Raw genomic sequence first — 13,089 nt, 5'->3', positions numbered from 1 at the left:
AAAAAATAAGAGAAGATGTCATCAAGCAATATAACGAATATAAAAAACAAACAGTCAAGATTTCAAAAATCAATTCTAACAGCTGGAAGAACCAGTGTGATGGACACAGCTCGAGGGGTAGATGTGTTCACCAAAAGCCATGACGTGTCTTGTTACAAATCGGGCACCAACAGCGTTCATGCACAAGTATTGGCGACAGAAAAAAAATTTAATGACCAATACTGGTCAACGTACAATTGGCATTCCAGCAAGTAGAAGCTTCCAGTCTTAGAATGATGAAACATCGATAACGCTAGTACTCACAGGTCTGACTCGTAAGAAAGAGAGACTATACGTTTTGGCCAAAAGTACGGAGCTAGAAAAAACTGAGCGTGACAACAGCCACATATCTGTTTGATCAATATGTAGACCCATTCAAAAATGGTTCAAACCAATAGCAAGATTTTTGACATACCGCATGTTCCATAAATAAGGCGTTGCCAAGAGTGCCAGAGTTGCTGGAGCATAACTATTCCGACAATAGGAATGGTGCAACCAAAACAGACTGAATGCCATCTCTAGTTTTGCTGTCATTTAAGTGTAACAAACGTTCTAATGACCAGCACTGCATATTATAATCTTGTGATGCCAGTCAGCAGCTAAGTAAGTGCAGTGTCTCATATTCGTTTGGATATCATGGGCAAATAATATCTGCAAGTCGTCGGCATTGAGTCACGGGCTATGATGTACTTCATGATTACCGGAGAAGTCAACTATTTTCACACCGTTGTACGTATTGAAAGAGGCTATCACGACAGCAACACTTGACAGCTAAACTAATGCGGACTTAGTCCCTGCGATAATAGCTAATCCACTTATAGCATGCCTACGGCTATTAACATCCTGAAAACGTTATCACCACTAAAACGGTTCAATTCAAAAAATACCGGTGACATAGCTGCAATAAAATCAAGGCATGACAAAGATAAACATTCATGCTAAATTGTCTATAGGCTATAAATGATTAAATCCACTACTACAGCAAGCATGTGCCTATGTTTTGCATTCAGTAATGGAATTATTTGCATAAATAAATAATCAATGATTGCACATTATTCCAACCGCACTCTTAACAAGAGCAAAGACCCAAGAATACGCAAAGCACGAGTATGTACTTATGATCAATACGACCATTTTCTGGTTTTACAGAAATGTATAAGGAACCTAATATACATACATACACTTTACACACTCAACATAGAAATCACGCTTCGAATACCATGAAAAATTAGCCTATCTCTCAACAACAACAATCCAATGAAAGGAAAGAAAGATCAACAACTTAATAACATTCAGGACTACATTCTAAATTAATTTCAACCTATATAAATTCAATATATGGTCAAAAGTGTGTAACAAAATTGGTTAACTCTAATCGACCATAAAATCCCACAGCTCTCACATAACAATTACACTCGACATGCTACCTAGTTACAGAATCCTAGCTAGACTCAAAAGCATCATTGTTACTTTCATCACTAAACTCATTCACTTTATTCAGGAATACTTCCTGATATATCGACAAATAAGTGAAACACCATACTATAAACTCATCGTTTGAGAGAAATACTCTTTCCACTATTTCTTACCTGCTACAGATAGTATGATGATTTAATCATGCTGACCACCCGTCAATATAATAATACTATAAACGCATCAGCGAATGCTTCTACTGATTAGATCGAATAAAAAGTATCGAATCGCACTTCACTTACGACTTATGAGTTATTCGGGCTATCTGAATTTAACACCATATATTTTGCCTGATCCGCGTTGACAACACTAATCAACCTGTTCTTTGGTTACTTGGTGCATCTGATGGTATCTTGAGAATGGTATTAAATGATTATCTGATCCGTAATTGCGATGAATAAATTGATCCTGTATTGGAATAGGTGATATTGAAGGTAATTGATGGTATTGCAGGTATGAATGGTGAAACTTCTAGATGGAGTATTTGATCGAACCATGGACACAACTTGGAAATGAAGAAGATGTGATATTCGAGACATAGAGTAATGTAGACTCTTGTATTTTACGAGACTGGTGATCTATAACATATTACCATCTACGTGCGTCTTCCGTAAACTTGAATGGCAATTCAAGAGAGGATGACTAGTCCAAGAGAGCCATCTCCAAGTCCATACCTGGAAAACCAACTGTACTCTCACCCTCTATCCAATACGACACCTGCTCAGCAGAGAGCAGCTCCTTCAGCAGCAAGACATCCATCTCACCAGATGCACAATTGATAGCGCACATATTCACGGAAATTCTATCCTGACCTGATGGTCATATAAACTACTATAACGCCATTCCCTTCAGAGAGTCAGACACCAACCCACTTAACCACTGACACCAAAATACAGACCCTTCTGCAATCACCAATAACATAACATCACAGGACATCACCAATTGACTACATAGCCTGTATATCTGGACCCTTCAAACCAAAACTACAGACTACCACTATCTAGCACTGATTCTTCTTCTTGCAATTATTTCAAACTGTACATTTTATCACTTCACCATGTGTATATAGATATTTTATATATATATATTTATAATATAATATGTTCTTAATAATTATTATATTTGTATGTAAATATGTTGTATGTAGATTATGGAGTGTAGTAACGAAGTAATATCCCCCTGGATTATTAACAGTATTTCTGATTCTGAATTGATGTATGATGGTGATATGATGATATTGATATAATTGAGTATTGAATGGTGATATTGGATGATATTGAATGGTATGAATAATGATATGATGGTATTGATGATGATATTGATGGTATTGATGGTATTGATGATGATATTGATGGTATTGATGGTATTGATGGTATTGATGATGGTATTGATGATAATATTGATGGTATTGATGGAATTGATGATGGTATTGATGATATTGATGGTATTGATGATGATGGTGATGATGATGATGATGATTCTCTTCCTCCTGCAGGATCTTTAATATCAGTAATGGGAAACAGAAGAAGTTGTATAAAGGCTCTCAGGGTGAAGACGGGACTCTCATTAAGGTAAGTCTTCATCCAATCACAGTCTGTCTGCTGCTGTTACCATGGTAACAACAGCTAACAATGATTCATGACCGCCTCCTCTTTCTCTTCCTCCTCATCCTACTCTTACTCTTCCTCCTCCTTTTCCTCTTCCTCTTTCTCTTCTTCCTCCTCTTCCTCCTCCTCTTCCTCTTCCTCAGGTGCAGATTGACCCATCAGGTCTCTACATCGCTGCCTCCTGTTCAGATAAGAACATTAGTATATTCGACTTCTACTCTGGAGAATGTGTGGCCACGATGTTCGGACACTCCGGTCAGTACCACTGGTTTATGTACTGGTTATGTACGGGTTATACAGGTTATATACTGGTTATACAGGTTATGCTGGTTATATACTGGTTATGTACTGGATATACTGGTTATACAGGTTATACTGGTTTATATATTGAGTATGCTGGTTTATATACTGGTTATACTAGTTTATATACTGGTTATATACTGGGTTATATACTGGTTATACTGGGTTATGTACTGGTTTATATACTGTCTATATCCGGGTATATATACTGGTTTATATATTGGTTAAACTGGTTTATATACTGGTTAACATACTGGTTTATATACTAGTTATGCTGGTTTATATACTGGTTATGCTGGTTTATATACTGGTTATATACTGGTTATAGTGGTTTATTTACTGGTTTATAAACTGGTTATACTGGTTTATATACTGGTTATGCTGGTTTATATACTGTTATATACTGGTTTATATATTGGTTATACTGGTCTGTTAATGAATGAATGTCTAATATTTGCATGTAATATTTCTTTCACACTAACACTGTCTTTCTGTCTGTCAGAGATAGTAACAGGTGTGAGGTTCAGCAGTGACTGCAGACATCTGATCACAGTGTCTGGAGACAGGTAACCTTCCAACATTATACATTATATGCATTCATAATATACATTAATATATATATATATATACATTAACATTATAGATTATATATGTATATCATTTTTTTATTTTAGAAAACTAATGGAGTGTGTGTGTGTGTGTGTGTGCAGCTGTATCTTCGTGTGGCGTCTCAGTCCAGAATTGACCATCAGGATGAGGCAGCGACTCGCTGACCTCCATCCTCCCAGCAGTGCTCAGAACTCCCAGAATGCACCTCAACAAAAAGTAGTAACCCTCAGGTAAACATTGTGTGTGTGTGAGTGAAACTTAATTGATTACTATTTAAACATTTAATGATGCAAAGTTTAATGTGACAATCAAAAATATCTGTGTATATTTCTTCAGGTTGTCTTTTTGTCCTGTTACTGTACAGCTGTATCAATAAAGTTTGATTGACTGTGTGTGTGGCAGCAGCAGCGAGGCCCCTCGAGTCGTCACCATGTCATCTGACAGTGACAAGGAAGAGGAAGAGGAGGAGGAAGATTGCTTTAAGCCATCCCTTTGTTTTTTCATCCCTCCATCTCCTACTCTTCTACACTGCGGGGGGGAGGTGAGATCAGACGAGCTGGAGCAGGAGGTCCTGGAAGGTGTCGAGACCCCGGCAGGAGTTCCTCAGGGCTCCGTCAGAGCCCAGCTGGGCAGCCAAGAGGAACAGCTTCCTGTCCTCGGTCACGGAGTCCAGAGACAAGGCTTTATGCAGCTCCGACACGCTCACAGCATTGGGCTTATCCTGGGAACAGCGTAAAAGCAGTTAAACTCAGTTTGACAACAAAAAGTCTGTCTCCTTGTTTCAAAGACAATAACCAATGCAACGTGCATATACGAGACATTGGCTCAAGTAGTTAGTGTTGTTTGACCTTGGAATTTATTTATGTCTATTCATGTCATTTCAATGAAAAGCACACTGTTTCCCTGTAATGAAATGTGCTTAATAAATAAAATTGTCTTTTATTAAGAATTATATTAACAATGGCCATCTGCAAAATGACAGATATGAGATTTTCTTGTGTAAAAATGTATACAAATGTTATAGAAAGGTATAGAAATGTAAATAAAAATATCTATTGAAACTTCTCCACGGTCCAACTCTATCAGCCCTATACTCACATTTTCAGCATAGCCTACACTTTCAATTTGAGCTTAGGTGTTACATCTTTGTGGGAGGGAACTATGTTTAGCTTATTACAGTTTCAACACGAGCAACTGACCCTGTTATACTAGACAGAATCTGTGTATTGAGCTATGTTTTGGCACAATTAGGTTAAAATTACTGTTTGGCTAAAATACAGTTATCTGGGTAAATATAAGACAGAGAACACAATCTGGGCTAACATTGGAATCAGCTACAACTAGTTAATTCATGCTGACAGTCCTCTGTGCAGAATAAAGCTACACTTTGAGAGCCTTTCAAGCATACAAGTGGTCTAGTTTTGACTTTATCCCAAATAAATAAAAGCTGTACAATTGCAGTATAAATAAATAATCAACAGATGTTTTCCACCTCAAAAAGCTGACTTGACTTCCCCAAATTAACTTACATAATACTTCACTGTGTCATTACAAATAACTACGTGTCATACTTTCAAACGTTGGTTGGCTCAGTTTTGATCAAACTCCTGCGTTTGAAGACAGTGGATTTAACGCCACCCTCCCACACAAACCATTCAACCCAGGCTAGAGTCTATAGATGTCCGCCTCGTTTCTTCGCACCACCACATCGCTTCTAACTCACAGGTTCTGCTGGGAACATCCTTTGTACTGTTTAAACAGAGCGAGCTGCTGAGGCAGAGAACAAAGCGATGGTGGGTGAGAGTCGGTATCACTGTCAAAAAGAGCTCCTCCTACTGAAGACATTATTTCTTTTATTACACCTGCGTCATGTGCACAGCATGACAACGGTTCAGGCCGTAGTTCAATAACAGTCAAAAGTTTGGAGCACTTTGATTATATTAGAGACAGTCCATTCCAGTTTTTTTCCAACGCGAACTATAGTTGTTGTAAGCTGAATGAAGGTTTTTGCCTTTCATACAGGCAACCATTGACTTTCATTCATTTCAGTGTGGAAGAAACTTGTTTGAGGTTGGTGGCCATTAAAGTAAACAACACGTCTTCTTTTATTTTTGGCAAAGTTACATTATTGTTATACATTATGGCAGTAGACTGCTTTAAAAACCAACTGATTCAAGTGTTTTTATCAGTACATTAATCAATACCCATACCCATGGTGTACTCTGGGAAACAAAAGGACAGCACTCCAATTCAGTGATTAATTCCTGAGTAGATGTTTTGTGCAGAAGCCAGAATTGGAGTGGTGTCCTTGTGATTTTTTATTTTTTAGCATCCATGTACACATAACACACTTGAGTCCAGTGATTTATTTTTATATGATGAAACCACTCAGAAAATACATTTCTCCACTGTCCAGCTCTATATCTCAATACACAGCTTCCATTTGCAGCTATAGGGAATGTTACACTTTTGTCACTCGCAGCTACGCTAGCATAGTTTGGTTGTGAGTGTTTAACAAAGACATTTTGATAAATATATATATATATATATTATTTAAATTATTGTATTTTAATGTGCAGCAGATCCAAATACATGATAAAACACTTACCTAATTGATGTCAAAACAATGGTTTATGTAACATAGACATAAACATAGTCTAATTAACATTCATTATTCAGCCAAATTTAGCCCACTTTTAACCTAGATGCCTACCCGTCTTTTGACTTGCAAATCACCAAAGATATGCGTACTGGGAACTATTTATTTTGAACATTTTGATGTATAACATCAAAGCTTACCTGTGTTAGTAACCTGAAAGAGAGATTTTTCTAGCCTCTTTCACATCAATAGTGAATAGGTTAAAGGGTGCATGTCTGTCTTTCCTTTCTATAATAGATATTCTGTTTGATGTTACAAGTTTCCTTATTAATTCTAAAGATGAAAGTAGGAAAAATGTGTTCAATATGCCTTCTGTTCCAGATGTTCTGACCGTGATACTGCAAAACTTGACTGCACCTGCTCTGTACAAACCATTGTGAGATTAAGCCTAACTAAAATGACTTAACAACGAGTGAACAGAGTTTTATATCAGATTCCTCCCTTGCTAATATGGCAAGTAGCTGTGCTGAGAGGATGAAAGCTGCAGTGCTGACAGCAGATTTGACAAATATTCCCGCTTCCCTCGAAGGGTCATGTATAATTCCACAAGGGCCGCGCAAAGTGAAGAAATATGAGCAGGGGAGGAAATGTGGAAATGTTTATTTCAGGAGTGTGATGGATCATCACTGCTGGATAAATGAAGAGGAAACAACGCAGACCTGCTCGCTCCGACACATCAGCTCTTTTTTGTGCACTTCTGCTTGAAATTTGAAAACTGATTTTTGTTTATCAGAATATCAGTCTACCAGAGGGTGATGGCTTTTTAGGTGAGTACTAACTTTAAAGAAGAACTGACTATTAACGTCCTGTTTCCTTTTCTATTTTCACCAATATCGTCCTTTAATATTCACAGGAAGAGCTTAAAGGTTCATACCAGTATTTGTGTCAGTTTTATGTCATTAACCAGAGCCTACTGTATGTATACTACCATTTTAGATTGTTTTATGTATATTTTTACTGTTAGCAGGCAGTCATTGGTTTCCATATGGTTTCAAAATCAATTGGCACACTCTGGAAACTTTAAAATTAGCCTGCATTGAACTGCATTATCACTCAATAACAATGTAACTGACTTTGTAACTGAATTGATGCAGGCTGGCTGCCAATAATGGTAGAAAAACAATCTAATAAAAATCTAAAACACAACAAGGTTTGCAAAATTCTTAATCACAGGTTTGTATTTTGGGCTTGGTTTATATTAAATGAGCTAAAACATGCGAAAACCACTGCGTTGGTCCTTTAAGAACAGATAGACGGGACATCTGGGTTACCTGCTTGTTTCCTAGGACGACCACGGGAAGCTGGGGCTCCACCCTCAGCAGGCGGTGCAGTTCAGCCTTAGCCAATGGTAAGCGGCTCCTGTCCGAGGAGTCCACCACATACACCAGAACGTGAGTCCTTCTCAGGTAGTCGGACCAGTAGCGCCGCAGGTCCTCCGCTCCACCGACTGCAGCAGAGAAAACATAAACATATTTCTATATATATACTTTCAGGCACACCAGGGTTTACCTATATTTCTATGGAGGTAAATAATTCCCTACAAATACAAATACCACCCAAGTATTCCATATACACTGTATTTCTCCAAGCCCATTAATCTATTAACATACATCTTCTGAGGTGCTTCTTGCGTAAATTAATGAAAGCTTTGCAGATATTTTGTGATTTTTACTTACATTAACTTAGAAATTGTAGACTTTGCAGACATAAATCACAACACATATGTGGATTGTTTGCATGCTGAGTTTTAAGACTGAACACCAGATGTGTTTCTGCGTCAACTATTCAGGGCATTCATGACCAAGTGGAAGTTGTGTGAGATTTCTGCCTCAAAGAATTGTTTGTATAACTTAAATGAATAGTCTCCAGAATACCCATTCAATTGTATTGCATCTGTGATAAAGTATTACTAAAGGTTTACTTACTAGCTTTCTCTGAAACTTTCAAACGTGTCCCACGGCCCTCTCCAGTGAATGTAATACGCTCAGGTGTCATCACGTGACTAAGTATTAAACTTTGTGAAATGGTTTTGTTATCACATGACAGAAGTTCCATATTTATTTTTCGCCGAAGAAGAACATGGCATGTGGTTGAAAGTTTAGAATTTACACAAATATGTATTTCCAAGGTCAAGAATAAATCTCTGTGCACCCGTTTAGATTGTAGTTTCACCAAAATAGTCGATTAATAGGTTAATTATGCTGAATGAGGTAATTAGTTAAAACTGCCTTCACATTTTCAGATTAGTTTTATTCTACGTTTCAATACAAATATGTAAAATTACGAAAGCAGCTCTTAAATCGGTTGCTACAGCAGTTGCTCTACATGGTCTGATGTCGTATAATGTTGTTTGGAGAAAAATAAGTAATAGTAATAACTTCAATGATCACATATCAAGTTTTACCAGCCTGTTATGAAATTTTTCGTCTCTGAACTGTGTCACAGCAGTTTCCATAATATGGGTTTAATAATTACCCAGAGTATCATATGTGTGTGAGCAAGCAGAAAAACGAGTGCATTCAGAGATAAACAAGATCTGTAATGTTCTTTTATTGATCTATAAAAAGAAACTGTCACTGCAAGTTAAAACAGCCACACAACCCTGACTCATCGCCTTGCTCAAGGGCTTTTCAGTGAGGCCGATGTTTTTTGTCAGTAACCTTTGTGTTACAGTAAGGCTGCTTTCAAATAAATCTGACGGTTAAATAGATAAATGGACAATTGGTGGAATTAGATAAGCTGTTGGCATTCCTTCTTTAAACAAATTGGCCACAGATTAAATTCAGATGTGCACCGGACCAAATTAAATTACTAATCTAGTTTTCACTGAGGGATGAAATAGGCTGGGACGGCACTTAACTATTATTTATATCCACGTTTTCCTGCTGGGGAAATTGGTCTGATTTATTTTTTCCGTCTTGTTGCCTCCAGACATAATATGTCAGCGAGGCTCTGAGCAATATATAACATGCAGCCTTTTTCTTTTTAAAGGATTTAGGATTTATGTTTTATATATTTTTTCTCTTTTTCTTCTCAACGTTCTTCTCTCGCACTCTTGCAAGCGTATCTCATTTTTGCCTTTAATGGAAAATAACTGTGCATGATTCCTGTGCAGCATCTCTGTCGGCACGTTTTAAACATGGAGGGGTTCGATCTGAGAGCCGGTGGGTGTTTTGTTTTTCTCTTTTCCTTCTTTTATTTAACCAGATTGTGCGTTTACAGATTCACAATCTGGTGTTGCCACTCCAGAACAAAGACGGGGCGTGAATATGACAAAAAATTAATAAACAGAATGGATAAAAACAACAACAATGTGGTGTAATTTAATGTATTGTTATATATGTGTGTGTGTAGAAAGAAGGGAAAAGGAAGGAGGGAAAAGAGAGAGAGAAAGAAAGCTAAAAAAAAGAAAGAAACAGGAGTTAAGGTTTTAATTCTGGTGGGTGTTGGAGGAATGTGTAGCCTGTTTACACAGATTATCTATCCTGCTCTGTGGACTAATGGCCGACTGAGTCACTTGACTAACTAATTACTGTTGATTGTTATATGAGAAAGTGGCATCATAAGTTCCATTCAGTCTAACCCAGAAAAACCATCATCAAAGTGCAACAACTGTACCCCACGCAGTCACAGGACACATTTGTTACCAGCTTAAATGATGGGGAAAGTTTCACAGCAACTTTAGCTCTAACTTCCCACAATCCTGCTGTGCAGAAGAAGTGACCTGCGGCTGAAACGACCAACTGCGCTCGGTGGCCAAACAAATCACTGCTCACACACCGCCAGGTATGACTTTGCTGCCTCCGAATTCAGAGCAGCACAGCAAGAATTCATTAGCGCTGGACTTAATGGAGAATGTTGCTAGGAAACTGGGTAGTGATGTACCTTTAGCTGATGTGATGTGGCAGCAATAAATACCTGTTTACCTGATGTGGTGCAGTCGGTGGACCTGACGCTCAGCGCCGTGGCCAACTTGTGTTTTATAGTCAGAGGAAGCTCAGTGGGACGCTTGTCCTCCTGCTCTACACCTCCTTATTAGATACACACCCACATGTACGCACGCAGCAGACGCTGAGTCATATGGGTGTGAATGATGTGTATATACTGAATGAAGTTGTAGCTCTGAGGACAAAACAATCTTTAAATGCAGATTGTGGCTGCACTCTGACCAGTACGACACACTGGTCTGTTTTTACACTAGGTTTTGCATCCAAAGTTCAACTCCCAACTCTGCTGAATCCCAACACATGCATCCAATGGCATTCAGGTGTTGTATTGCAGTCTGTTTCCACAATCATTTGTGTTTCTCCTAGCCTTATTCGTAACCTTGACACTCTGTACGTTACTCCACAACTTGATCATATGACTTTTCAGCACAAACCTTAGCAGGGAAATATAAACAGCATTTTTTTACCAGTTATTTGACAAATTGCATCTCCAGAGGTATTACTGTGATCTCACAGGTATCAACTATCGTCCCGGGGGGGAAACCCAACGTTTAAATACAGTATTTTTACAGACTGTGTGCTGACAAATTGTTCAAGAGAAAGGCAAGGTCATGTTTGTCGTGCTGTTGCTGATAAAAAAGCTGAAAGGTCCATTCTCAGTGTATGTGCACTGGTGGCTTCAAGTTTCTACATCACATTTGTATAAGCAGCATACTGGACCAGGACTGACTTCCAGACTATCTGTGATGTCACAATGCACGCTTGCTCGCCCTGTCCCTTAAGATCAGATTGCATTGAGCACACAGAAACTTTCCACTGTCAGCAGATGAATGTGAAAACATCAGCGTCAAACACAGAAATTCTGCACAGTGAAGCTCAAACACCCGACTGTAGGAAAAAGTAGAAGAACAATATTTACTGGAGGGTGACTTTAATGGCAGATGTCAGTTTGTGAGCCTAGGCTGAGGGAGTTCCTCAAATCACGATAACAATGTCTATTAAAGAGGACAGCAGAGAATATAGCCACAGCCACACACACAGTTTATATAAAATATTAGGAACTTCTTCCTGATGCTGTTTTCTCACTTCCCTTTAGTTCAAACGCAAATCTCTGCCGCTCAAAGCCTAAAAATGACTTCTCTGACTCATCTGATCTGCATCTTTTCATTTAGTTTAAAGGCTTTTAGCTTGATTTCCCCAGTGGACTTCATAAAGACAACTCGTCAGTCCCTGTGCACTGTACTGCTCCTGATGTGTGTAAGTGTGCAGTAAGCTGTCAACATGACTCTGCATCAATGTCACCAAGACAAAGACTTCAACATTTACTGCACCGGGCCATCGAGGGATTCTGACTGAGTGGGCGGTGACATGTGTTCCTCTTACTTTCAGAGATGAGAAACGGATTCCAGGCACCCACCGTTCTCTGTGTTCAGATCATGAATAAATAAGCTGCTGAGCGTGACACATTCCTCTGAACACATCCACAGAAACTCATCCTGAGGCCGACTGCAGCTGAGCGCCTCACACTCAGACTGGTCTGAGTGAAGAGCAAAGTCATTTAGGTTATTTTTAGTGCGGCGCAGTAGCTTTGAGTGGAATGCTAATAAGCAGTACTTACTTGTTTGTCTGTAAATACAGTCTAACTGGAACCATCTGCCTATCCCTTTTGGACCTGCATGATTTGTTTCCGCCATGTTCTTTTTGAGTGAAATGAAACTATATTTGCAAGGTCACAGTTAGTTGTTGCTCAGGTTTATCTGTAACAGGTTTAAGTGTTAACTTCCATACTCTATACTGAAAACAGAAACTGCTGGAATTTTCCCTCAGTTACTGAACAAATAAGGAAAATATTGTTAAGTGCCAGAGATTGCCTGTGTGCTGGCAGTGATGGATGCAGCAAGCCTTCAGGGAGGAGATGGGAGGCAAACAACTGAGATCTGGATCAAATTCTGAACAACAGCTGAGCTCGGATGACAACTTACTACCACTGAAGTTACATACCAAGTTAAAGTTTGATGTTTTGTCTATAATAATATATCAAATGATAATGTGAAAACAGTGTGACAATGTAAAGGGGGTCTCTGGTGGTGATGAACCTACACAGAGTTAACTGCTGAATCTGCAGCTCCCCTCGCCTTCATGGAGCTTTAGTGTGAGTTTCAGCTCATTGTTTAGCTGTCCGGTTACTTTTACTGTTTTAGTTCACTCTCGCCGCTCTCATATTGTCGTTTTTCGGCCACAGCAGGCAGTTGTTTTCAGTGGAAAGGCTATAAAACCCCACTGTACACTACCTGCTTACCAGCAAACATCAGACAGACACAATTAGAGACCAGCTGATGAACGTCGTCGGGCAAATGTTAGCAAGCTAACATAACTGTAGGTTATAATGCTAACATTAGCATGCTAACTACTCTATATTCTAATCATCAGCATGTTCGTATATGAGTTTTTAACA

General features: G+C 38.7%; 2 protein-coding genes across 2 annotated transcripts in view; one reads left to right on the top strand and one right to left on the bottom strand.

Annotated features, from left to right (window-relative positions):
* LOC118331736 (mitogen-activated protein kinase-binding protein 1-like) overlaps positions 1-4,573 on the top strand; it is a 7,001-nt gene extending 2,428 nt beyond the window's left edge. Inside the window, exons 2-7 of the mRNA XM_035666807.1 lie at positions 3,008-3,083; positions 3,263-3,374; positions 3,922-3,985; positions 4,130-4,258; positions 4,431-4,511; positions 4,570-4,573. Coding sequence (XP_035522700.1) covers positions 3,008-3,083; positions 3,263-3,374; positions 3,922-3,985; positions 4,130-4,258; positions 4,431-4,511; positions 4,570-4,573 — 466 coding nt within the window. The remainder of the gene's footprint in view (positions 1-3,007; positions 3,084-3,262; positions 3,375-3,921; positions 3,986-4,129; positions 4,259-4,430; positions 4,512-4,569) is intronic.
* Positions 4,481-13,089, bottom strand: part of arl10 (ADP-ribosylation factor-like 10) — a 15,498-nt gene continuing 6,889 nt past the window's right edge. Inside the window, exons 3-4 of the mRNA XM_035666806.1 lie at positions 7,959-8,134; positions 4,481-4,749 (exon numbers count right to left, since the gene is read on the bottom strand). Of these exons, the coding sequence (XP_035522699.1) occupies positions 4,576-4,749; positions 7,959-8,134 (350 nt within the window). The 3' untranslated portion in view covers positions 4,481-4,575. The remainder of the gene's footprint in view (positions 4,750-7,958; positions 8,135-13,089) is intronic.

Source organism: Morone saxatilis, unplaced genomic scaffold (genome assembly GCF_004916995.1).
Source record: "Morone saxatilis isolate NCDOM2014 unplaced genomic scaffold, NCSU_SB_2.0 Contig20, whole genome shotgun sequence".
Classification (NCBI taxonomy): Eukaryota; Metazoa; Chordata; class Actinopteri; family Moronidae; genus Morone; species Morone saxatilis.
This window is presented reverse-complemented; position numbering and strand designations above follow the sequence as displayed.